This window comes from Mustelus asterias, unplaced genomic scaffold, assembly GCF_964213995.1.
Source record: "Mustelus asterias unplaced genomic scaffold, sMusAst1.hap1.1 HAP1_SCAFFOLD_984, whole genome shotgun sequence".
NCBI lineage: Eukaryota > Metazoa > Chordata > Chondrichthyes > Carcharhiniformes > Triakidae > Mustelus > Mustelus asterias.
The window spans coordinates 115,649-142,086 of record NW_027590930.1 but is presented as its reverse complement, the minus strand read 5'-3'; the positions used below and the strand labels follow the sequence as shown (position 1 = coordinate 142,086).

At 52.1% G+C, this 26,438-nt stretch overlaps 2 protein-coding genes and 1 non-coding gene across 5 annotated transcripts in view; all 3 read right to left on the bottom strand.

Annotated features, from left to right (window-relative positions):
* Window positions 1-375: 375 nt before the first annotated feature.
* On the bottom strand, window positions 376-5,697 carry LOC144487703 (F-box/LRR-repeat protein 5-like). Of its 2 annotated transcripts, none has more exons than XM_078205786.1 (4): window positions 5,590-5,697; window positions 2,967-3,201; window positions 816-910; window positions 376-678 (listed from the first exon to the last, which is right to left on the bottom strand). In XM_078205786.1, the coding sequence occupies exons 1-4, from the start codon at window positions 5,671-5,673 to the stop codon at window positions 658-660; spliced, it is 435 nt and encodes a 144-aa protein (XP_078061912.1). In that variant the 5' UTR covers window positions 5,674-5,697; the 3' UTR covers window positions 376-657. The 2 variants fall into 2 exon arrangements, with proteins under 2 accessions (XP_078061912.1, XP_078061913.1); XM_078205787.1 differs by having other exon boundaries at window positions 388-676; window positions 813-910.
* A 9,116-nt stretch (window positions 5,698-14,813) lies between these two features.
* On the bottom strand, window positions 14,814-14,885 carry trnae-uuc (transfer RNA glutamic acid (anticodon UUC)). The gene has a single exon. It is a non-coding gene; the product is annotated as a tRNA-Glu (tRNA).
* Window positions 14,886-23,400: 8,515 nt separating this feature from the next.
* The window catches only part of LOC144487704 (calcium/calmodulin-dependent protein kinase type 1-like), a 32,439-nt gene continuing 29,401 nt past the window's right edge, over window positions 23,401-26,438 (bottom strand). The window contains exon 12 of one of the 2 annotated variants that reach the window (XM_078205789.1): window positions 23,401-24,616. The gene's annotated coding sequence lies outside the window, so the exon portion shown is untranslated. The remainder of the gene's footprint in view (window positions 24,617-26,438) is intronic. The other variant, XM_078205790.1, reaches the window with a different exon arrangement.

The following is a 26,438-nucleotide window of genomic DNA, read 5'->3' as shown; positions in this document are numbered from 1 at the left end:
GCTCTCGCGCTCTCTCTGTCCGCGCTCTCGCGCTCTCTCTGTCCGCCGCTCTCGCGCTCTCTCTGTCCGCCGCTCTCGCGCTCTCTCTGTCCGCCGCTCTCGCGCTCTCTCTGTCCGCCGCTCTCGCGCTCTCTCTGTCCGCCGCCTCTCGCGCTCTCTCTGTCCGCCACTCTCGCGCTCTCTCTGTCCGCCGCTCTCGCGCTCTCTCTGTCCGCCGCTCTCGCGCTCTCTCTGTCCGCGACTCTCTCTGTCCGCGACCCTCGCGCTCTCTCTGTCTGCGACCCTCGCGCTCTCTCTGTCTGCGACTCTCTCCTCACTTAAGACACTCGTTGAAATGGAGCTGTTTGAACAGGCTTTTAGTTAGCTGTCCCTAATATTGCTTGATGTGGCTTGGATCCAATTCTATCTGGTTGATGCCGCTGTGAAGCAGCGTGGGGATGTTTTGCCAGGTTACAGGTTAATCTGTGGAGTCTGTACCTTTGTCCAGCCTGGTGTTGCTGCTGTAAGTGTTTTTGTCCAGTTTCTGCAGCTCCTGTGCCCGACTCCAAAGCTGCACCTCCTGGGGCACCTCCACTGTGTCAACGTGGCCGTGGGAGCAGTGCTGAGCTATCACCTTCACCTTGATATCCTTTAACTCCTCATAGGTAAAATACTCCATCAGCAAGGGCTGGAACACCTGCACACAACCAGAGAGGGTGAAAGAAGGGGGGGGGGTTGGGCGCAGGCAGAGATGGGAAGGGTCATATTGGGGGAGAGGGGCGGCGGGGGGTGGGGCACTGGGCGGGGTTTTCTCATTGGGGATGGGGTTAAACCTACCTCCTCCTCCCGCATATGTGGATGAAGTCCTTGGTGAAAGCATCAAGCCGCTCCTTCAGCTGCCGGCTGTAATTCAACTGTTCATATTCATTCTGCCAGAGAGAGAGAGAGAGAGTGTAAGCACGCCCCAGAGAGAGAGAGAGTTAGCACGCCCCAGAGAGAGAAAGTGTTAGCACGGCCCAGAGAGAGAGAGAGAGTTAGCACGGCCCAGAGAGAGAGAGTTAGCACGGCCCAGAGAGAGTGAGTTAACACGGCCCAGAGAGAGAGTTAGCACGGCCCAGAGAGAGAAAGTGTTAGCACGGCCCAGAGAGAGAGAGAGTTAGCACGGCCCAGAGAGAGAGAGAGTTAGCACGGCCCAGAGAGAGTTAACACGGCCCAGAGAGAGAGAGAGAGAGTTAGCACGGCCCAGAGAGAGAGAGTTAGCACGGCCCAGAGAGAGAGTGTTAGCACGGCCCAGAGAGAGAGAGTGAGCACGGCCCAGAGAGAGTTAGCACGGCCCAGAGAGAGAGTTAGCACGGCCAGAGAGAGAGAGAGAGTTAGCACGGCCCAGAGAGAGAGAGAGGTTAGCACGGCCCAGAGAGAGAGAGAGAGTTAGCACGGCCCAGAGAGAGAGAGAGAGTTAGCACGGCCCAGAGAGAGAGAGTTAGCACGGCCCAGAGAGAGAGTGTTAGCACGGCCCAGAGAGAGAGAGAGTGAGCACGGCCCAGAGAGAGAGTTAGCACGGCCCAGAGAGAGAGAGAGAGTTAGCACGGCCCAGAGAGAGTTAGCACGGCCCAGAGAGAGAGAGAGAGTTAGCACGGCCCAGAGAGAGAGAGTTAGCACGGCCCAGAGAGAGAGAGTGAGTTAGCACGGCCCAGAGAGAGAGTGAGTTAGCACGGCCCAGAGAGAGAGAGTGAGTTAGCACGGCCCAGAGAGAGAGTTAGCACGGCCCAGAGAGAGAGTTAGCACGGCCCAGAGAGAGAGAGAGAGTTAGCACGGCCCAGAGAGAGAGAGAGTTAGCACGGCCCAGAGAGAGAGTTAGCACGGCCCAGAGAGAGAGAGAGTTAGCACGGCCCAGAGAGAGAGAGAGAGAGAGAGAGTTAGCACGGCCCAGAGAGAGAGTTAGCACGGCCCAGAGAGAGAGAGAGAGAGTTAGCACGGCCCAGAGAGAGTTAGCACGGCCCAGAGAGAGAGTTAGCACGGCCCAGAGAGAGAGTTAGCACGGCCCAGAGAGTGAGTTAGCACGGCCCAGAGAGAGAGTTAGCACAGCCCAGAGAGAGAGAGAGTGAGAGTTAGCACGGCCCAGAGAGAGTTAGCACGGCCCAGAGAGAGAGTTAGCACGGCCCAGAGAGAGAGAGTGAGAGTTAGCACGGCCCAGAGAGAGAGAGAGTGAGAGTTAGCACGGCCCAGAGAGAGAGTGAGCACGGCCCAGAGAGAGTGTGTTAGCACCCCCACCCCCTCTCTGCCCCCCCCCCAGCCCATGCTCTGCCCCCCCCCGCCCAGCCCATGCTCTGCCCCCCCCGCCCAGCCCATGCTCTGCCCCCCCCCGCCCAGCCCATGCTCTGCCCCCCCCGCCCAGCCCATGCTCTGCCCCCCCCGCCCAGCCCATGCTCTGCCCCCCCCGCCCAGCCCATGCTCTGCCCCCCCCGCCCAGCCCTTGCTCTGCTCCCCCCGCCCAGCCCTTGCTCTGCCCCCCACCCCCGCTCTTGTCCTGACCCCCCACCCCCCCCCCGCTCTTGCCCTGCCCCCCCAGCCCCCCCTGCGCTCTTGCCCTGCCCCCCACCCCCCCGCGCTCTTGCCCTGCCCCCCCACCCCCCCCGCGCTCTTGCCCTGCCCCCCCACCCCCCCCGCGCTCTTGCCCTGCCCCCCCACCCCCCCCCCGCGCTCTTGCCCTGTCCCCTCCCCCCCCCCCGCGCTCTTGCCCTGCCCCCCCACCCCCCCCCCCGCGCTCTTGCCCTGCCCCCCACCCCCCCCCCGCCGCTCTTGCCCTGCCCTCCCCCCGCTCTTGCCCTGCCCTCCCACCCCCCCCGCTCTTGCCCTGTCCCCCCATCCCCCCCCCCCCCCCCGCTCTTGCCCTGTCCCCCCCATCCCCCCCCCCCCCCGCCCCGCTCTTGCCCTCCCCCCCCCCCCCGCGCTCTTGCCCTGCCCCCCCCCCCCACCCCGCTCTTGCTTGATGTTCTGGAGGCCCTTCTCGAAGAGCCTGAGCATGTCGGAGAGCTTGTTGTCTGAGTGTATGTTGGAGACGGAGCTGTTACACACGGAGAGGGCGCGGAGCCGCTGCTGCAGTTCGTCCATGATGTACTCATTCTCAATCTGCTCGTGTGACTTGAACTCAGTGAAGGTGGCGTACAGAGACGTCAGTAGCGACTGGAAGTCCCGGCTGTTGGAGAAGTTGGTGTTTGAGAGCTGTCGAGGGGGTTAGGGAGAGAGAGATTAGTCCACAGTGATGAGGTTTGGTGAGGAGAGCGAGGGGGGGATGGGGTGGCGTTAAGGACTCTCGCAATTCTGCGTGGTTAAACCAAGGGGAGGGAGCTTTGCGATTCCTGACCCGTTTGTAAATGAGGGACCCGTAATCAACAAACCTTGCAGGAGGGCTGACATTAAAAGACAACTCCCCCTCCCACCAAAGCGCCGCAGACCCTACCCCCTCTGCCGCCACACATTGCCAGGAAATTAAAAGACACTGAGATCCGCTGCCCATCGTGGGATCTTGCTGTGTGTAAACGGGTCACCGCAAAGAGAAACAAAGGGAAAACAGGTTTACGTTGCTGGCTGAGAGAGAGAGGGGGTTGTGGAATGGCATTGGCCATCTTTCTCACGTCCATTCAGTCCATCGGCCCAGTGCTAGCTCCGTTCTGTTCCCCTGGACCTTTCTCAAATCTCTCTCCGCCCCCCCCCCATCTTTATTATTTTAAAATCTCCCCACCCTTTGTTCTTGCAGCAACTGAATAACTTTCTTGACTCGCTGACCCGTTAATCAGTTGGTATGTCCGTTCTACACTGCTCATTCCTCCCCCAACCCCCCGCAAAATCACCGTTGGGATGTCTCCCACGCGGGCATTTGTTGCCCCTCGGGAAGGTGGTGGGCGAGGTGCCATCTTGAATCCAACTTGCTGGAGCCCTTTTTCAGAGGAGCAGAGGGGGGGAGATCTGGAGTCACATGTAGGCCAGACCAGGGTAAGGATGGCAGATTTCCTTTTCCCCCGAAAGGAGGCATTAGTGAAACACTCCGGGGGGAGCAGTGTGGGTGTCCTCAGAGGTGGGTGCACCTAGACGTGGATTAAGAGTTAGAGCAGTGGTTCCCAAAGGGTGCGACGCGCCACACTGGTGCGGCGAGAGAGGATGGCAAGTGTGGCGGGAAGATTCAAGGACAATCAAAGAAACATTTAAACTTGGATAGATATTTTTCCAAAGTGATTGTTTTATACTTTCGGGATGTCACATGATCATATTATAAAGTAGGGGTGTTCTATGTTATGAATCAAGCACTGCGAGGAGTTGGTTTTTTTTGTTATTGAATGTATTTATCAATAAAAAATTTGTTGTGGGCGCGAGCAAATTTTTATTCCGAAAGTGCGGCCCAGTGAAAAAAATTTGGGAACCACTGAGTTAGATTGTGGGGCAGTCCTTGGGGTGGGGAGTGAGTGTGGGGCAGTCCTTGGGGTGGGGAGTGAGTGTGGGGCAGTCCTTGGGGTGGGGAGTGAGTGTGGGGCAGTCCTTGGGGTGGGGAGTGAGTGTGGGGCAGTCCTTGGGGTGGGGAGTGAGTGTGGGGCAGTCCTTGGGGTGGGGAGTGAGTGTGGGGCAGTCCTTGGGGTGGGGAGTTAGAGTGTGGGGCAGTCCTTGGGGTGGGGAGTTAGAGTGTGGGGCGATCCTTGGGGTGGGGAGCGACAGTGGGGCGGGGAGCGACAGTGGGGCGGGGAGCGACAGTGGGGCGGGAGAGAGTTTGGGAAGGGGTGGTTGGACTAGACCGCATCCTCAGGAGGCAGGTGGGGTGGTTGGACTGGTGGATCCCCTGGGGAGGGGAGGAGTGGTTAGACTGGAGGGCGTCCTCAGAGTGGGGTGAGACTGGGGGATGGGCCCGGGAGGTGTGGAGTGGAGGACATCCTCAGGCTGGTGGGGGATTAAACGCACGGATCTGCAAGATGGCACTCCCTACAATGGTGGGATTTGCTTTTTGGGGGGGGGGGGGGGGGGGAAGGAGGAGGAATGGTGCCTTGAAACCCCCACAAGCATCCGAGAGGTGTGGAGCTGCAGGCGGATGGATGGAGGGGGCCTGGTGGTGTTTGAGCTGTAAGAAGTCTCACAACACTAGGTTAAATTCTAACAGGATTTTAAAACTTCAAACTTTAAGACTTCAAACCTGTTGGACTTTAACCTGGTGTTGTGAGACTTCTTACTGTGTTTACCCCAGTCCAACGCCGGCATCTCCACATCAGTGCTTGACCTGTCCAGGGAGAAATGCCAACTAGATTGAAGAGTGGTTGCCCATTTACCAACAACATGGCTCCCAGGGCGAGTTGGCCAACACCGCGCTGCCTGCTGGGAGCCGTAGTTCGGGTGGGGGAGAGAACTACAACTCCCGGCGTGCTCCTCCGCCGCGCACGCGCAACTCCTCACCCACATCCCGGCTGCACATGCGTGGTTCACCCCATCTGCCGCCCCTCCCCCCGCTCCCTCCCCCCCCAACGGCCGTTAAATCCAGTCTCCTCTTAGGCCTTACGCTCCCGCACCAAACCTCGCCCTCCCTCTCTCCCCGCCCGATGGGCTCTTCGTAGCCCTCGGCTCAGTAACAACCTTCTCCGAGTAAAGGTTCACCAGCTTCTTCATGCGCCAGTGCGGCGCCGAAAAGACGTCCACCTCCTCCGGGAACGGCGCCATCTTTGCCTTGGAGTCGAGGCGAGGACTGACGGCAGCGCCACCGGGCGGACTGGAGGAGTAACTACAGCCGCCTGACTGGGATGTCCGGCTGCAAGCGCCACCCTGCGGCCTGGAGGAGTAACTACAGCTCCCCGACTGGGAGGTCCGACTGCAGCGCCACCGGGCGGCCTGGAGGAGTAACTACAGCTCCCTGACTGGTAGGTCCGGCTGCAGCGCCACCCGGCGGCCGGGATGAGCAATTGCGAGTCGCTCACGCCAGGAGGACTTCACTGCAGCGCCGCCCGATGGCCGGGAGGGGCAACTGCGGACTCACACTTGGGAGGACCGACTGTTCCGCCACCCGGTGGCCGGGAGGTGCACCTGCGGGCTGCTCGCACTGGGAAAACCGACTGCAGCGCCTCCAGGCGGCCGAGAGGATCAACTGTTCCTCCTTGACTCGGACTACCAGGCGTAGTGCCACCAGGTGGCCGGCAGGAGTGACAAATATTTCTGGTGCTTCTCGCCCACAGGCCATAACAATAGCTTCAAATGTCTAACTCACCCACACATGTGTGACACATGTGTGGGTGAGTTACACATTTGAAGCTATTGTGTCACACATGTGTAACATGAGACAGAATCTAAACAGGCTTCCTTCGACTAAATTGGTTAGGATTATATTCATTGGAGTTTAGAAGAGTAAGGAGATCTCATAGAAACTTCTAACATGATTAGACAGAGTAGATTCAGAAAAGAATGTTCCCGATGATGGGGGAGCCCAGAACTAAGAGTCATAGTTTGAGGATAAGGGGTGAATCTTTTAGAACCGTGGCTAGCCTGGGACTCTAGCTTGGTCTGGTACTGTCTTTTGGCATCTTTGATGGATCTCCTTACATCATATCTGGCTTTCTTGTATAGGGTAAGAGTTTTAACAACACCAGGTTAAAGTCCAACAGGTTTATTTGGTATTTGCTACCAAATAAACCTGTTGGACTTTAACCTGGTGTTGTGAGACTTCTTACTGTGTTCACCCCAGTCCAACGCCGGCATCTCCACATCATGTCTTGTATAGATCAGTGTCATCTGCCTTGAACGCCTCAGACCTGGATTTCAGCAAGCAGTGGATATCCCTGTTCATCCATGGTTTCCGGTTGGGAAAAATGTGGATTTGCATCTTTAACACACAGTTTCTACACACTCACTAATGAAGTCAGTTACTGTAGTGGTGTACTTGTTCAGGCTGGTCGCAGAGTTTTGAAATACTGACCAGTCCCAGTGGCTCTAAGCAGCCCCGTAGGAGATCATCCGATCCCTCAGACCAACATTGCACGGCTCTCTTTGATGGATTCTCCCGCTTCAGTTTTTTGCTTGTAAACTGGGAGCAGGAGAACAGCCTTGTGGCCTGATTTGCCAAAGGGTGGGCAGGCGATAGAGCAATAGGCATGTTTGATATTTGTGTAGCAGTGGTCTAGGATGTTTGGACTGCTGGTGGAACAGGAGACGTGTTGGTGGTAACTTGGTAGGATGTTCCAGAGCTTGGCCTGATTGAAGTCCCCAGCCACGATGAACAAGGCCTCGGGATGTTTTGTCTCAAGGCTATTCGTAGTGGTGTATATTTCGTCCAGCGTGATCTTCACGTTCGTGTGGGGTGGGATGTAAACTGCTGTCACGATAACAGAGGGGAACTCCCGCGGAAGGTATTAGGGGTGGCATTTTAGCGTCAGGTATTCCAGGTCAGGGAAGCAGAAACTCGCTAGTGTTGCTACGTCCAGGCACCACGAGGTGTTGATTAGGAAGCAGACCCCACCTCCCCTAGCCTTGCCTGAAGCCGCTGTACAGTCCATTCGATGGATCGAGAAGCGCTCTGGCTGTGGGGCACAGCCCGGTGAGGCAGGAGTGAGCCACGTCTCTGTGAAACAGAGCGCACAGCAGTCCCTCAGTTCTCTTTGGAAAGTGAGTCTGGCTTTAAGTTTGTCCAGCTTGTCTTTCAGAGATTGGACATTTGCCAGGAGTAAGCAGGAGAGGGGGGGGGGGCCTTGGGACAGCACTGTTTCATTCTCATCTGCAGAGATCGTGAATGTAGCCCAATCCATCACACAAACCAGCCTCCCATCCATTGACTCTGTCTACACTTCCCGCTGTCTCGGCAAAGCAGCCGGCATAATCAAGGACCCCACGTATCCTGGACATTTTCTCTTCCACCTTCGGGAAAAAGGTACAAAAGTCTGAGGTCACGTATCAATCGGCTCAAGAACAGCTTCTTCCCTGCTGCCATCAGACTTTTGAATGGACTTACCTTGCATTAAGTTGATCTTTCTCTACACCCTAGCTATGACTCTAACACTACATTCTGCACTCTCTCCTTTCCTTCTCTCTGAGCGGTATGTTTTGTCTGTATAGCGCGCAAGAAGCAATACTTTTCACTGTGTACTAATACATGTGACAATAATAAATCAAATCAAACTGAGGTGAGGAGAAATTTCTTCACCCAGAGGGTGGTGAATGTGCGGAATTCACTCCCACAGAAAGTAGTTGAAGCCAAAACGTTGTGTGATTTCAAGAAATTAGATAAAGCTCTTGGGGCAAAAGGGATCGAGGGATATGGGGGGAAGGGGGGAAACAGGATATTGAATTTGATGATCAGCCGTGATCAAAATGAATGGTGGAGCAGGCTTGAAGGGCCGAATGGCCTCCTCCTGCTTCTAGTTTCTATGTTTCTAAACACAAAACTATTATTTCTTATAAAACAAACAGCTTTTTTATAAAAGAAAAGACAAGCTATAAAACTGAGTAACACACAAGTTGCAGTTTAGAAGTGTAACGATTTTCCCTTTTTTTTCAAAACGAAAGTTATTCGAACCCCGAACACCCACAGACGAATGCAAAAACAGAACAAAACCAACACAGGCCCCTGCAGAGGCTGTGTGGGAGAATGGCAACGTTCCATTGAAAAGGATAAGATTCGAAAGGGTCTTGACGCTGTCGATCTGACAGAATTCCGGTCACAGCAGACTTGGGAGTTCTTTCCGATGGATTTTGGGTGAAACTGTGCTTGATCACTCTCACTTATCACTACTTTGCAAACTCTCAAAGAAAAAAAATTAACGCAGATGAGTTATTCTGAGGAAAGTTTAACTCACTCCAGATGGCAGGTAGCACAAAAGGTGGGCTCGAGAGAGAGTCTTCTTCTTCCAGCTTGTGCCTATAACTTTGGGAATAGTGAGGAAAGGAATCCCAAACTGATCATAGAATCCCAACAGTGCAGAAGGAGGCCATTCAGCCCACAATCCCACCCAGGCCCTATCCCCACAACCCCACATATTTATCCTTCTAATCCCCTGATACTGAAGGGCAATTTAGCATGGCCAATCCACCTAACCCACACATCTTTGGACGGTGGGAGGAAACCCACACAGAAACCCACGCAGACATGGGGAGAATGTGCAGATTCCGCACAGACAGTGACCCAAGGCCAGAATCGAACCCAGGTCCCTGGTGCTGTGAGGCAGCAGTGCTAACCACTGCGCCACCGTGTCGATCATTAGCCTGTTGAACCGTGTTACTGACACTCCTCCCATGACCAACAAGTGCTGCTGTTTGGGTTTGAACCTGGAGCTTCTGGTCCAGAGGTGGGAACACTATGACTGCGCCACAAGAGCTCCTACCATCCGCCTTTTGACCTGTGGTTTCTTGAAGGACACCGAGTTAATATGGCAACCATGAACAAAAAACTCGGAAGGGCGAATGTCCAAAAACTCCCACACTCCAAAGATGTGCAGGTTAGGTGGATTGGCCATGCTAAATTGCCCCTTAGTATCCAAAGATGTGCAGGTTAGGTGGATTGGCCATGCTAAATTGTCCCTTAGTATCCAAAGATGTGCAGGTTAGATAGATTGGCCATGCTAAATTGTCCCTTAGTGTCCAAAGATGTGCAGGTTAGGTGGATTGGCCATGCTAAATTGTCCCTTAGTGTCCAAAGATGTGCAGGTTAGGTGGATTGGCCATGCTAAATTGTCCCTTAGTATCCAAAGATGTGCAGGTTAGATAGATTGGCCATGCTAAATTGTCCCTTAGTGTCCAAAGATGTGCAGGTTAGGTGGATTGGCCATGCTAAATTGTCCCTTAGTGTCCAAAGATGTGCAGGTTAGGTGGATTGGCCATGCTAAATTGTCCCTTAGTGTCCAAAGATGTGCAGGTTAGATAGATTGGCCATGCTAAATTGTCCCTTAGTGTCCAAAGATGTGCAGGTTAGGTGGATTGGCCATGCTCAATTCATGGGGTTAAGGGGATAGGGCAGAGGGGAGGATGTTCTATCAAACATTCAGTGCAAACTCAACGGGCTGAATGGTCTCTTTCTGCACTGTTGGGGATCTATGGTTCAATTGCCCACTGAACTGAGTGTCTAGCTCGGGGTCCTTTTCAAGGGCAGTTAAGAATCGACCACATTGTTGTGCATGGGGTCACATGTAGGTCAGACCGAGATAAGGATGGCAGATTTCCTTTTCCCCTAAAGGGGGCACAAGTGAACAATTTATTCGCATTATTGAGACCAGCTTTATTAACCTATGACTTCTAACCCGGATCCCAGTATGGTGGGAATCTGGGACTTGCTGTCTGAAAGGGTGGGAGAGGTGGCAACCCTCAGAACATTGAAGAAGCATTTAGATGAGCACTTGAAACCCCATAGCATAACAAGGCTATGGACCAAGTGCTGGAACATGGGATTAGGATAGATGGGTGCTTGATGGGCCGGTACAGACCCGATGGGCCAAAGGGCCTCTTTCTGTGCTGTAAAAGTCTATGACTCTATGTCCCTTCAGGGAAAAGGATATTCATCATCCTTACCCCAGTCTGGCCTACACATGACTCCAGAACCACTCTCCCCCAATTTCCCTCCCCCCCTCCCCTTCCCCCCCCCCACAGCAATGTGGTTGACTCCTAAATGCCCTCACTTCCAGGGTAGTTAGAAATGGGTAATAAATGCTGCATGGATTGGAATAACGTTTCCTAAGGCAGATCTGAAAAGTGTGCCTCCTCTTGTCGTATACCGGTACTGCATCACAATGTACCGCACTTGTAACAGCACTAATCGATGCTGCCCATGCATTACTGGGACCTATCTAACTGACTTCCATTGAAAGGCATGTTGGAGGTCTTGTGGCGCAGTGGGTTAGTGTCCTTGCCTTCTTGAGCCAGGTGGTTCTGGGTTCAAGTCCTACTCCTGCCACTTGCTGGCAGAGGAACGTTCAATAATGTGTCAGTGGAGTGTGTTTAAAAATAAATAAATAAAAATAATTCTCCTAAAGACCCGGGGAAAGGACGAAAGATGCAGTTTGTTTTAAATCCCTCCCCCAACGATAGTTTGAGATCACAATAATTACATGGAATTAGGAAATGCAGAAGGAGGCCATTCAGCCCATTGCACAGGGTCTCCCAGGGAGCAACTCACAGAACCACAGAATCCCTAAAGCGCAGAGGAAGGCCATTTGGCCCACTGACTCTCCGAAAGAGCATCCCACCCTTTCCCTGGTTAGTTCCCCATGGCAGCACCTCGAAGAAACAGAGTTCACTTGCCCTGTTTGAATTTAAATAAAAGCTTGGCAGTTAACTGTACCCTGGTGTGCTCTCTATGGCAATGCCTCTACCAATCAAATTTCACTGGGGGTGTATAGAAAGATAGAAAAGAAAAGGGCTACTATAAAATTGTCAGGATCTGCTAGGGTTTTTGTTTAATCAACTTAGATGTAGAATTCACTTTATCAGTGGGGGGCAAGTTTGTTAGCAATTGTAATGAGGTGTTTTAAATACTTTGTAGTTTTAAAGGCACATGTAATACCTTTAATTAGTCCATACATATAAATATATCTTCTATACATTTTTAGAAGTTAAACAAAGAAACTTTGATGCACAGTTACAGAGTGTCCCTTTGAGACCAAACACATGTTAGATACATTCCTTTAAAGCGCCCAACTGTTGGAACCACAAGGCCAATTCCACTCACCCACCACCCTCTGAGTGAAAAACTTACCCCTGACATCTCCTCTGTACCTACTCCCCAGCACCTTAAACCTGTGTCCTCTCGTAGCAGCCATTTCAGCCCTGGGAAAAAGCCTCCGAGAATCCACCCGATCTATACCTCTCAACATCTTGTACACCTCTATCAGGTCACCTCTCATCCTTCGTCTCTCAAAGGAGAAAAGACAGAGCTCCCTCAGCCTATCCTCATAAGGCATGCCAACCAATCCAGGCAACATCCTTGTAAATCTTCTCTGCACCCTTTCAATCATTTCCACATCCCTCCTGTAATGAGGCGACCAGAACTGAGCACAGTACTCCAAGTGGGGTCTGACGAGGGTCTTATAAAGCACACCATACACCTTCTTAACCACCTCCTCTACCTGCGAGGCCGATTTAAGAGTCCTATGGACCCGGACCCCAAGGTCCTTCTGATCCTCTACACTGCTAAGAGTCTTACCCTTGATATTATACTCCTTCATCCCATTTGACCTACCAAAATGGACCACTACACATTTATCCGGTTTGAAGTCCATCTGCCACTTCTCCGCCCAGTCTTGCATCCTATCTATGTCACGCTGCAGCTTCTGACATCCCTCCAACCTATCCACAACACCACCAACCTTCATGTTGTCGGCAAACTTACCAACCCATCCCTCCACTTCCTCATCTAGGTCATTTATAAAAATGACAAACAGCAAGGGTCCCAGAACAGATCCCTTGGGCACTCCACTGGTGACCAACCTCTATTCAGAAAAAGACCCATCTACAACCACTCTCTGCCTTCTGCAGGCAAGCCAGTTCTGAATCCACAAGGCAACAGCCCCTTGGATCCCATGCCCTCTCACTTTCTCGAGAAGTCTTGCATGGGGGACCTTATCGAACACCTTGCTGAAGTCCATGTAAACCACATCTACCGCTTTTCCTTCGTCAATGTGTTTAGTCACATTTTCAAAGCACTCCACCAGGCTCGTAAGGCACGATTTGCCTTTGACAAAGCCGTGCTGACTACTTTTGAGCATACTAAACTTCTCTAAATGTTCATAAATCCTGTCCCTCAGGATCTTCTCCATCAACTTACCAATCACTGAGGTTAGACTCACCGGTCGGTAATTTCCTGGGCTATCCCTATTCCCTTTCTTGAAAATAGGAACCACATCCACAATCCTCCAATCCTCTGGAACCTCTCCCATCTCCAACGACGACGCAAAGATCATCGCCAGAGGCTCTGCAATCTCTTCCCTCGCCTCCCACAGTAACCTGGGGTACATCCGGTCCCGGCGACTTATTTATCTTGATGCTATTCAAAATTTCCAACACATCCTCTTTCTTAATGTCCACACACTCAATCTTTTCAGTCCACCTCAATCCTGTAGTACAACCACCCAGGTCTTTTTCCACCGTGAATACCGAGGTAAAATATTCATTAAGCCTGGTGGAGTGCTTTGAAAATGTGACTAAACACCTCTGCTATTTCTTCCGGTTCTGTACAGACTTTCTCACCCTCACCTTTTATAGGTCCTATTCCTTCACATCTCATCCTTTTACTCTTCACATATTTATAGAATGCCTTAGGGTTCTCCTTAATCTTACCTGCCAAGTCCTTCTCGTGACCCCTTCTGGCTCTCCTAATTTCTTTCTTAAGTCCCTTCCTACAAGTCGCATACTCACCTAGATCCCTATCATCGCCTAGCTTTCTGAACCTTTTGTACGCTTTCCTTTTCTTTTCCTTTATATTAATGATTTAGTTGAGAATTTAGGAGGCATGGTTAGTAAGTTTGCAAATGACACCAAGATTGGTGGGATAGTGGACAGTGAGGAAGTTTATCTAGGATTGTAACAGGATCTTGATCAATTGGGCCAGTGGGCTGATGAATGGCAGATGGAGTTTAATTTAGATAAATGCGAGGTGATGCATTTTGGCAGATCAAATCGGGGCAGGACTTACTCAGTTAATGGCAGGGCGTTGGGGAGAGTTACAGAACAAAGAGATCTACGCGTACAGGTTCATAGCTCCTTGAAAGTGGAGTCACAGGTGGACAGGGGGGTGAAGAAGGCATTCAGCATGCTTGGTTTCATTGGTCAGAACATTGAATACAGGAGTTGGGACATCTTGTTGAAGTTGCACAAGACATTGGTAAGGCCACACTTGGAATACTGTGTACAGTTCTGGTCACCCTATTATAGAAAGGATATTATTAAACTAGAAAGAGTGCAGAAAAGATTTATTGGGATGTTAGCGGGATTTGGTGGTTTGAGTTACAAGGAGAGGCTTGATAGAGTAGAATTTTTTCCCCCTGGAACGTAGGCTTAGGGGTGATCTTATAGAGGTCTATAAAATAATGAGGGACATAGATAAGGTAGATAGTCAACATCTTTTCCCAAAGGTAGAGGAGTCTAAAACTAGAGGGCATACGTTTAAAGTGAGAGGGGAGAGATACAAAAGGGACCAAAGAGGCAATTTTTTCACACAGAGGGTGGTGAGTGTCTGGAACAAGCTGCCTAAGGTAGTAGTAGAGGTGGATACAATTTTGTCTTTTTAAAAAGCATTTAGACAGTTACATGGGTAAGATGGGTATAGAGGGATATGGGCCAAACACGGGCAATTGGGGTTAACTTAGTGGTAAAACTGGGCGGCATGGACAAGTTGGGCCGAAGGGTCTGTTTCCACACTGCAAACCCGTATGACTATAGTTTGAAATTGCACTTATTAAACTGGGACTATAATTGCAAATATAGTTTGAAATTGTAATTTTTAAATTGGGACCTTAAAGTTCAAAAAAAAGTTTGAGATTGCAGTTAGTAAATTAGTGCTTTAAGTGCAAATATAGTCTGAGATTGCAATGATTAAATAGGTGCACAAGGATCAAAAAATAGTTTGAAATTGTAATGTTAAATCTGTGCCATAAATCCAGATAAAAAATTTTTGAAATTACAATTATTAAATTGGGACTATAATTGCAAACATAGTTTGAGATTGCAATTATTAAATTAGTGCACAAAAGCCCCTAAAATTAGTTTGAGATTGCAATCCAAATATTGGTGCCTTAAATCTAAAAAAATCAGTTTGAGATTGCAATTATTAAATTGTTGGAAACTATTCAGTGACATTGGAACCAATGCAGGTGGGGGGAAAAAAAATGTCATTCCCATACCGGGAGTCGAACCCGGGCCGCCTGGGTGAAAACCAGGAATCCTAACCGCTAGACCATATGGGAAGTCGAAAGAACCGCTGGCGCAGACACTATATGAAGCTACGCAGCGGCCTAGTCAGCCAGGCTTTCCTGTGACGTTACTTTGCACCGGTCATGGGCGGCGGCCTTTCGGGAGCCCGTCAAACCCCATAACTACATTCGCCTTGCGGTGAGGAGACGTGCGGGGATTTTCTCGCCTTTTTAAGTTTATGGATGTGTGTTTTTATATATATATTGAATCCCTTCAGCCGCCCGCTCTCGCCGTCATGGCGGAATCTGTAGTCCCTCGGCTCCCCGCCGCCGCCATCTCCTCAGCACTTCTGGCGGCAGCGTTGGACTACATATCCCAGAGAACATCGCGGCCGGCTGGGAGAGCTTGCGCAGAGTGGGGAGACAGGGAGGTGGGAGACCTGCGCGCAGCCGGGCGATCGGCCGAGTGAACATGCGCAGAAACGAGAGGACGACCGACCGGCCGGTCAGCGGGCCGAACATGCGCAGATACGAGAGAACGGCCGGCCGCTGCGCTTGCGCACCAATGGGGAGAAGCGGCGCGTGCGAAGTGGCAATGGATGGCCGACTTCCCACAATGTACCGCGATGGGCTGCCCATGGCCACGTTGAAGGCAAACCTTCACCATCTTGTTTCCTTTTAATGTTTACACTTTGGCTCCTTATTTTCTGTCCACGTTCATGGGATGTGGTGTCACTGGTTAGACTCAGCATTTATTCCCCCATCCCAAATTGTCCCATCGGGAAGGTGGTGGGTGAGCCGCCATCTTGAACCTGCTGCAGTCCCATGTGGTGTAGGTACGCCCACAGCGCTGTTAGGGAGGGAGCTCCAGGATTTTGACCCAGTTACAGTAAAGGAACGGCCGACATATTTCCAATTTGGGATGGGTATGTCAGAGGGAAGGGGGACTTGCAGGCGGTAGGTGTTCCCCATGGCACCTTGTCAAAAGCTTTCTGGAAATCCAAATAAATCACGTCCACTGGCTCTCCTTTGTCTAACTTCTTCATTACCTCAAAGAATTCCAACAGATTTGTCAAACATGACTTCCCTTTGACGGAGCCCGCTTGACCACCAGCCATTAGTTGGCCAACACATCCATCTGTTGTCCAGCTCAGGGTATCTCTAGGACTCTGTGGACCCACTTGACCAACACACGTGAAACGATTTGACCCAAGTACCTCTGTGTTGAGAAGGACTATGCACATGAGCCAGCGGTCAGCAAAACGGTCACAACAACGGTAGGAATTAAACTTTATAATTTTAACGTTAACAACTCTACTTCTAACTACTTGATTCTTTTAGAAACTTATTTAAGTTTTGTCGGTTTGTCAAATTCTTTGATCTGTTCCTCTCTTCACGGGTTGATTCTCTCTCTCTCTGTCTCTTCGGTCGGAGGGTAAAATGCTCTGGTCTTTGCTGTGTCCAGACTTACCTTTAGGTTGGCTGGAGAGTGGGGAGTCAGCTTGAACCCTGCCAGATCTGGGATCTTATACCTTTCTGGCTACCTTCTGGAATTTTCCAAGGACTTGACCAGTCAGGGCAGGTTTGTGTGATGGAAAGAGAGAGACAGAGAGAGCAAGCGCGAGAGAGAGAGAGACTGACAGAGAAAGTGCTGAAAAGATTGAGGAGAATGGTTCCAGGGATGAGGGGACTTCAGCCCCGTGGATAGATTGGGAGAAGTTGGGAATGTTCTCCTTGGGAGAAGAGAAGGTTGAGAGGAGATTTGATCGAGGGGCTCAAAATCATGAGGGGGGGGATTGGGGTCCGGGACAGAGTAGAGAGGGAGAAACTGTTCCCATTGGTAGGAGGATGGGGAACCAGAGGGGGACACATTTGAATCGATTTGCAAAAGAAGTAAATGCAATGTGAGGAAAAACTTTTCCACACAGCAAGTGGTTGCGTTCTGGATTGTTCTGCCTGGGAGTGTGGTGGAGGCAGATTCAATTGAGGCATGCGAGGGGACGTTAGATGATTATTTGAATAGATGTGCAGGGGTAGGGGGAAAAGGCAGGGGAGTGACACTAAGTCATAATGTGCGTTTGGAGAGCTAGCACAGACCCGATGGGCTGAACAGCCACAGCCGTAACCATTCCGCGATTCCTGCCCACATTTTCCTACAGGCTTTCCAAATAATGGGACAGGATTCATTCTTGGATCTCGGGGAGCGGGCGAGCTTGGGTTCATGTGTGATCTGGCATGCACTGACCACCCAGTAACCCTCACCTTGAGTCCACGTCCACTCCTCCCCATCCAGCATTCCGTCGCCAAGACCCCTCCTCTCCGCTGCCCAGACCAGGCCGTCTGATCGGAAAACATCCCGAAAACTCCTTACTTAGAATCTTAGAAGAATCTTAGAATCTTAGAAACGGTGGGGAATCAGTCCTTTCATTCATTGGCGAGGATGTGGGGGTCGCTGGCCGGGCCCAGCATTTATCGCCCCATCCCTAATTGCCCCCTTGAGAAGGTGGTGGGTGAGCCGCCATCTTGAACCCGCTGCAGTCCCGTGTGGTGTAGGTACACCCACAGCGCTGTTAGGGAGGGAGTTCCAGCATTTTGACCCAGCCGCAGTGAAGGATTGGAAATTTCCAACAATGGACCAACACCAAGACATAGGAACGGGGGGGGGGAAGAGTAGGCCATTCAGCCCCTTGAGCCAGCCTGGCCATTCAACTAGATCATTACTGATCTTCCACCTCAGCCCACCATCCTGCACTATTCCCAACTCCCTTGATATCTTCAATATCTAGAAGTCTTGCATCTATTCAATGATGTAACTTCCACGGCTTTCTGTGGTAGATTTGTAACCCTCCGAGTGAAGACATTTCTCCTCATCTCAGTCCTAAATGGCTTTTAAAGTTTATTTATTAGTCACAATTAAGGCTTACATTAACACTGCAATGAAGTTACTGTGAAATTCCCCTAGTTGCCACAGTCCGGTGCCTGTTCGGGTCAATGCGCCTAACCAGCACGTCTTTCAGACTGTGGGAGGAAACCGGAGCACCCGGAGGAAACCCACGCAGACACGGGGAGAATGTGCAGACTCCGCACAGACAGTGACTCAAGCTGGGAATTGAATCCGGGTCCCTGGCGCTGTGAGGCTAACCACTGTGCTACCATGCTGCCCCATATCCTGAGACTGGGACCCCATGGGGGGTAGCTGGGTGGCACAGTGGTTAGCACTGCTGCCTCACAGTGCCAGGGACCTGGGTTCGATTCCCGGCTTGGGTCACTGTCTGTGTGGAGTCTGCATGTTCTCCCCGTTTCTGCGTGGGTTTCCTCCGGGTGCTCCGGTTTTCTCCCACAGTCCGAAACACATGCAGGTTAGGGTGCATTGGCCGTGCTAAATTCTCCCTCAGTGTACCCGAACAGGCGCCGGAGTGTGGCGACTAGGGGGATTTTCACAGTAACTTAATTGCAGTGTTAATGTAAGCCTACTTGTTATGCTAATAAAGAAACTTTCAATTTTGTTCTAGACCTCTCTCCCAACTCCCATCTAGAGGAAAACATCCTCTCCATATCCACCCTGTCGAGCTCTGTAAGAATTTTGGAAGCTTCAGTGAGATTGTCTCCCACTCTTCGAAATCCCAGAGAACGCAGGCCCAATCTCCTCCATCTCTCCTTGCAGAACAATCCCAGCACCCCAGGGATCAGACTGGTGAGTCGCACACCCTCTGTGACACGTGGATCCTTTCTTGGGTGAGGAAATTTGATCGGTGCAGGAATCTCGGGTTATGGGGATAAGGCGGGAAAGTGGAGTGGAGGATGATCACATCAGATCAGCAGTGATCTCATCAAATGTCGGAGCAGACTCAATGGGCCGAATGGCCTACTTCCGCTCCCACATCTCCGGGTTCTCGTAGTCTTATTAAGATTGAAACTGGCACACAATAGTCCAGGTGTGGTCTCACTAAGGCCCTGAAGAACTGTAGCAGGACATCTCCCTTTCTGTCTCTCTCTCTCTCTCTCTCCTTGTCTCTCTCTCTCTCCTTGTCTCTCTCTCTCTCTCTGTCTCTCGCTCTCTGTCTCTCGCTCTCTGTCTCTCGCTCTCTGTCTCTCGCTCTCTGTCTCTCGCTCTCTGTCTCTCGCTCTCTGTCTCTCGCTCTCTGTCTCTCGCTCTCTGTCTCTCGCTCTCTGTCTCTCGCTCTCTGTCTCTCGCTCTCTGTCTCTCGCTCTCTGTCTCTTGTCTGTCTCTCTGTCTCTCTCTCTCTGTCTCTTGTCTGTCTCTCTGTCTGTCTCTCTGTTTCTATCTCTGTCTCTCTCTCTCTCTGTCTCTATCTCTGTCTCTATCTCTGTCTCTCTCTCACTCTGCCTCTCTCTCTCTCTCTCTCTGTCTCTCTCTCTCTGTCTCTCTCTCTGTCTCTCTCTCTGTCTCTCTCTCTGTCTCTCTCTCTGTCTCTCTCTCTCTCTATCTCTCTCTCTCTATCTAACACCATTATTCCTACGAAACTCATGTCCAAACTCTGTGGCCTGGGGCTCGGCTCCTCCCTCTGTGACTGGATCCTGAACTTCCTAACTCACAGACCACAATCAGTAAGGATAGACAACAACACCTCCTCCACGATCATCCTCAACACCGGTGCCCCACAAGGCTGTGTTCTCAGCCCCCTACTATATTCCTTATACCCCTATGACTGTGTGGCCAAATTTCTCTCCAACTGCATTTTCAAGTTTGCTGACAACACCACTGCAGTGGGTCGGATCTCAAACAATGACGAGACAGAGTACAGGAAAGAGATAGAGAATCTGGTGAACTGGTGCGGCAACAATAATCTCTCCCTCAGTGTCAACAAAATGAAGGAGATTGTCATCGACTTCAGGAAGCATAAAGGAGAAATGCTTCTGTCCACATCATATGGAGAAGCCGGCGTTGGACTGGGGTAAGCACAGTAAGAAGTTTCACAACACCAGGTTAAAGTCCAACAGGTTTATTTGGTAGCAAACGCCACAAGCTTTCGGAGCGCTGCCCCTTCAACAGATGAGTGGGAGTTCTGTTCACAAACAGGGCATATAAAGACACAGACTCAATTTACAGAATAATGGTTGGAATGCGAGTCTTTACAGGTAATCAAGCCTTAAAGGTACAGACAATGTGAGTGGAGAGAGGGTTAAGCACAGGTTAAAGAGATGTGTATTGTCTCCAGCTAGGACAGGTCTGTCTCTCTGTCTCTCAGTTCTGTCCTGGCTGGAGACAATACACACCTCTTTAACCTGTGCTTAACCCTCTCTCCACTCACATTGTCTGTACCTTTAAGACTTGATTACCTGTAAAGACTCGCATTCCAACCATTATTTTGTAAATTGAGTTTGTGTCTTTATATGTCCTGTTTGTGAACAGAACTCCCACTCACCTGATGAAGGGGCAACGCTCCGAAAGCTTGTGTGGCTTGTGCTACCAAATAAACCTGTTGGACTTTAACCTGGTGTTGTGAGACTTCTTACTCTGTCTACATCAACGGGGGCGAAGTAGAAATGGGCGAGAGCTTCAAGTTTTTGGGTGTCCTGATCACCAACAACCTGTCCTGGTCCCCCCCATGCCAACACTACAGTTAAGGAAGCTCACCAACGCCTCTACTTTCTCAGAAGACTGAGGAAATTTGGCATGTCAGCTACGACTCTCACCAACTTTTATAGATGCACCACAGAAAGCATCCTTTCTGACTGAATCACAGCTTGAGATACAGACAGAGAGACAGACAGACAGAGAGACACACAGAGAGAAGGAGACATGGAGAGAGACAGAGAAAGAGAGAGAGACAAAGAGAGAGAGAACAAAAGAGATTTTGATTTGATTTATTATTGTCACGTATTAACACACAGTGAAAAGTATTGTTTTTTGCGTGCTATACAGACAAAGCATACCATTCATAGAGAAGGAAAGGAGAGAGTGCAGAATGTAGTGCTACAGTCCAAGACCACAAGGAACTACAAAAGGTCGTGAATGAAGCCCAGTCCATCACTCAAACCAGCCTCCCATCCATTGACTCTGTCTACACTTCCCGCTGCCTCGGCAAAGCAGCCGGCATAATCAAGGACCCCACGCACCCCAGACATTCTCTCTTCCACCTTCTTCCGTTGGGAAAAAGACACAAAAGTCTGAGGTCACGTACCAACCGACTCAAGAACAGCTTCTTCCCTGCTGCCATCAGACTTTTGAATGGACTTACCTTGCATTAAGTTCATCTTTCTCTACACCCTAGCTATGACTGTAACGCTACATTCTGCACTCTCTCATTTCCTTCTCTATGAATGGTATGCTTTGTCTGTATAGCACGCAAAAAACAATACTTTTCACTGTGTGTTAATACGTGACAATAATAAATCAAATCAAAATCTCTTTCGTTCTCTCTCTCTTTGTCTCTCTCTCTTTCTCTGTCTCTCTCCATGTCTCCCTCTCTCTGTGTGTCTCTCTCTCTGCCTGTCTGTCTCTCTGTCTGTATCTCTCTCTGTGTGTCTCTCTCTCTCTTCCTCTTTGTTTCTCCCTCTCTGTCTCTCTCTCTCTCTCTGTATCTCTCTCTCTCTTTCTCTCTGTCTCTCCCTCTCTTTGTCTCTCCCTCTCTGTGTCTCTCTCTCTCATCGTCTCTCTCTCTTTCTCTGTGACTCTCTGTCTCTCCCTCTCTGCATCTCTCTATGTGTCTCTGTGTCTTTGTGTGTCTCTTTCTCTGTATCTCTTTCTGTCTCTGTCTCTCTCTCTTTCCTTTAAGGCGCTCCTTAAAAACCACCCTCTGTGACCGAGCTTTTGCTTGTCTGTCTCTGATATCTCTGTGTGGGACTGGGGATCAAACTCTGTCTGATTGCTGTTCCTGTGAAGTGCCATGAGGATGGGTTACTGCGGTAAAGGTATGAGAAAAACGCAGTTGTGACTGTCTTGCGGCCTCTTTGAACAGCCATCGGGCCACTGAAGTTGCTTTTCTGGCCTGTATCACTGTATCCCACAGTGAACCCCACCCAGTGAGTTTATCAGGTATCAGCTGAGACTTGCAAAACTGGCATGTATAACAGGATCAAGAAGAGGGGCAGAATGGACTCCTTCTCTGCTGTAAACACTCTTGGACTGTTGCCTCTGGGAGAGACAGAGTGTAAAGCTCCCTCTACACTGTCCCCATCAAACACTCCCAGGACAGGTACAGCACGGGGTTAGATACAGAGTAAAGCTCCCTCTGCACTGTCCCCATCAAACACTCCCAGGACAGGTACAGCATGGGGTTAGATACAGAGTAAAGCTCCCTCTACACTGTCCCCATCAAACACTCCCAGGACATGTACAGCACGGGGTTAGATACAGAGTAAAGCTCCCTCTACACTGTCCCCATCAAACACTCCCAGGACAGGTACAGCACGGGGTTAGATACAGAGTAAAGCTCCCTCTGCACTGTCCCCATCAAACACTCCCAGGAAGGTACAGCACGGGGTTAGATACAGAGTAAAGCTCCCTCTACACTGTCCCCATCAAACACTCCCAGGACAGGTACAGCACGGGGTTAGATACAGAGTAAAGCTCCCTCTGCACTGTCCCCATCAAACACTCCCAGGACAGGTACAGCATGGGGTTAGATACAGAGTAAAGCTCCCTCCACACTGTCCCCATCAAACACTCCCAGGACATGTACAGCACGGGGTTAGATACAGAGTAAAGCTCCCTCTGCACTGTCCCCATCAAACACTCCCAGGACAGGTACAGCACGGGGTTAGATACAGAGTAAAGCTCCCTCTGCACTGTCCCCATCAAACACTACCAGGACAGGTACAGCACGGGGTTAGATACAGAGTAAAGCTCCCTCTACACTGTCCCCATCAAACACTCCCAGGACAGGTACAGCACGGGGTTAGATACAGAGTAAAGCTCCCTCTACACTGTCCCCATCAAACACTCCCAGGAAGGTACAGCACGGGGTTAGATACAGAGTAAAGCTCCCTCTGCACTGTCCCCATCAAACACTCCCAGGACAGGTACAGCATGGGGTTAGATACAGAGTAAAGCTCCCTCCACACTGTCCCCATCAAACACTCCCAGGACATGTACAGCACGGGGTTAGATACAGAGTAAAGCTCCCTCTGCACTGTCCCCATCAAACACTCCCAGGACAGGTACAGCACGGGGTTAGATACAGAGTAAAGCTCCCTCTACACTGTCCCCATCAAACACTCCCAGGACAGGTACAGCACGGGGTTAGATACAGAGTAAAGCTCCCTCTACACTGTCCCCATCAAACACTCCCAGGACAGGTACAGCACGGGGTTAGATACAGAGTAAAGCTCCCTCTACACTGTCCCCATCAAACACTCCCAGGAAGGTACAGCACGGGGTTAGATACAGAGTAAAGCTCCCTCTACACTGTCCCCATCAAACACTCCCAGGAAGGTACAGCACGGGGTTAGATACAGAGTAAAGCTCCCTCTACACTGTCCCCATCAAACACTCCCAGGACAGGTACAGCATTGTATCCGGTCTCTTTCTCAGATGCCCAGTGAAAGAATCTCCCTCACTTTGAAGGTTGAGGCCACCTGGAAGTGCAAGAACGAGTCTGAATCAAGGGTTTCAGAGTGTGTTCCACTTTTTACTGAAGGATCTCATCAAGCAGTTTGGGTCCAACATTGAGGACCAGCATGCACGTTCAATAAGCACAGGAGGTCAAAGTTGAAAAGGGTTCATGCATCTGGAATTTTCAATTCGACCATCAAGGCTTGAGGTTCTCCCAGGATGAGTTAGGCCCGATGCTCCCCCCCCGCCGGCCTCCATCAACTCTTCCGCCCGGGGTCACCTTCATTTCCCGCCAGCTGTTGACATCATCGGGCGGGCGCGTTCCACTTGGAAAGGAGGGGTGTTTGGCGGCTCTTTGCGATCCCTGGAGGGATGTGGGTTTTTACCGCCACCCTGCCCTTCCTCGTCCCTCTCCCTCCGTCTCTTCATTCCTGCCGCCTACCTCACCTCCTCCACTCTCCTAACCCCACCGGCTGTTTATGAGCCCCGCTGTAACACGGAAAGGCCTCCATTGTTTCCATGGCGACTACCAAGATGGCTGCCGCCCCACCTCACCTCACCTCCCCTCCTCACCACCTCCAAACTCAATGGCTGCCAAACGGGAGCTTTCAAAAGGGTTTTCCATTTCCCCCTCCACAGCTTTTCCCCCTTAAAACCCATACCTCCGTCTAGCTCACCCGGATGGGCTATTTGGCTGTGGGAGGGGGTACAGCCCAAGTTCTGAGACACCCTCCTCCCCAACCCCTCCAAACCTTTTGGGGACTGAGGTGGGGTGGGGGGAGAGGGGAGTTTTGCGCTGAGGAGGATGCCTGATCTCTCAAACCTCCCTATCCCACCCACCTTCCCAAAGACCGATCTACCACTCCTCCAACCCTTGCAGATGACAGATGACTCGTGCACCGTCGGCCATTTTGGAGCCCAGCGGTTCCACAAAGCGTCCCCCAACGGGTGAGGGGGAGGGAGGGGTGTTGTGGGTGGGGGGAGGATTGCGGTGGTTGGGTCAAGCAAAATGGCGGCAGATCTTCCCATGGGATTTACTTCACCCAATGAAGGTGCAGCGGGGTGGGGACAGTGGCACATTGGCAGAGGACCCTCGTGGGCCGACACGCAGTCGGTCGGCGAGGGGGACGGCGGGCAGGGAGGGATGGCAGCCATCCAGGGAGGCACCAGAGAATGGAGCATGCCACAAAACACCAAGATGGACGCACGGAGGAGGGAGGGGTTAGTGAAAGGTCACGTCATCGGAGTCCAGGCCACGTCACGGCAGCTGGGAACAAAGCAACACAGACACGATTAAAACCCCTGAGGGAACAACCACACACCCGCCTCAACGTGCAACATCCTCCAACCACTGGCTGCCACCATTCCCAATCCTCCATGTGCCTCCCTGGGAGGAGAGATTGGGAGAAGGAGAAATTCCTTCCCTCAGAGAGATGTGAATTCTTGTTCAAGAAAATCCTCAGATACAGTGGGGATCTAGTGGGAGAGGGGTCTGTTAAACCTAGGAGGGGCAACTGGAAGAACTGAGGGCATTCAGAGTTGAGTCCAATCACAGCTAGCAACCATGCAAGTCACCAGGAGAAGGGCATGATGGGTGATTTGGCCATTCACCTTTGACCCAGTGGCCATTTTGAGTCTCAATCCTGCGCACCCCCCTAGAATGCTGTGGGGGAGGGCAGAGAATGGGAGTGCCCAGTTGAAAAGTTGCTTTTCCTCCAGCTCCCTTTTCACCACCACAGGGCATCTCAAAATGCGGCACTCCCTCAGCACTGACCCTCCCACAGTGCGGCGCTCCCTCAGCACTGACCCTCCCACAATGCGGCGCTCCCTCAGTACTGACCCTCCCACAGTGCGGCGCTCCCTCAGTACTGACCCTCCCACAATGCGGCGCTCCCTCAGTACTGACCCTCCCACAATGCAGCGCTCCCTCAGCACTGACCCTCCCACAGTGCGGCGCTCCCTCAGCACTGACCCTCCCACAATGCGGCGCTCCCTCAGCACTGACCCCCCCCCACAGTGCTGCGCTCCCTCAGCACTGACCCTCCCACAATGCGGCGCTCCCTCAGCACTGACCCTCCGACAGTGCGGCGCTCCCTCAGTACTGACCCTCCCACAATGCGGCGCTCCCTCAGCACTGACCCTCCCACAATGTGGCACTCCCTCAGCACTGACCCTCCCACAATGCGGCGCTCCCTCAGCACTGACCCTCCCACAATGCGGCGCTCCCTCAGCACTGACCCTCCCACAATGCGGCGCTCCCTCAGCACTGACCCTCCCACAATGCGGCGCTCCCTCAGCACTGACCTCCCACAGTGCGGCGCTCCCTCAGCACTGACCTCCCACAATGCGGCGCTCCCTCAGCACTGACCCTCCCACAGTGCGGCGCTCCCTCAGCACTGACCCTCCCACAGTGCGGCGCTCCCTCAGCACTGACCCTCCAACAGTGCGGCGCTCCCTCAGCACTGACCCTCCCACAGTGCGGCGCTCCCTCAGCACTGACCCTCCCACAGTGCAGCATTCCCTCAGCACTGACCCTCCCACAGTGCGGCGCTCCCTCAGCACTGACAGTCCCACAGTGCGGCGCTCACTCAGCACTGACCCTCCCACAGTGCGGCGCTCCCTCAGCACTGACCCTCCCACAGTGCGGCGCTCCCTCAGCACTGACCCTCCCACAGTGCGGCACTCCCTCAGCACTGACCCTCCGACAGTGCGGCGCTCCCTCAGCACTGACCCTCCCACAGTGCGGCGCTCCCTCAGCACTGACCTCCCACAATGCGGCGCTCCCTCAGCACTGACCCTCCCACAGTGCGGCGCTCCCTCAGCACTGACCCTCCCACAGTGCGGCGCTCCCTCAGCACTGACCCTCCAACAGTGCGGCGCTCCCTCAGCACTGACCCTCCCACAGTGCGGCGCTCCCTCAGCACTGACCCTCCCACAGTGCAGCATTCCCTCAGCACTGACCCTCCCACAGTGCGGCACTCCCTCAGCACTGACCCTCCGACAGTGCGGCGCTCCCTCAGCACTGACCCTCCCACAGTGCGGCGCTCCCTCAGCACTGACCTCCCACAATGCGGCGCTCCCTCAGCACT

Coding starts and splice junctions, on each gene's coding strand:
- LOC144487703 (XM_078205786.1), bottom strand. CDS start 5,673: ATGGCGCCGTTCCCGGAGGAGGTGGACGTCTTTTCGGCGCCGCACTGG. Junction 911..2,966: donor GAAGGGCCTCCAGAACATCA/AGCAAGAGCGGG, acceptor TCTCTCTCTGGC/AGAATGAATATGAACAGTTG. Junction 679..815: donor ACATATGCGGGAGGAGGAGG/TAGGTTTAACCC, acceptor CTGGTTGTGTGC/AGGTGTTCCAGCCCTTGCTG.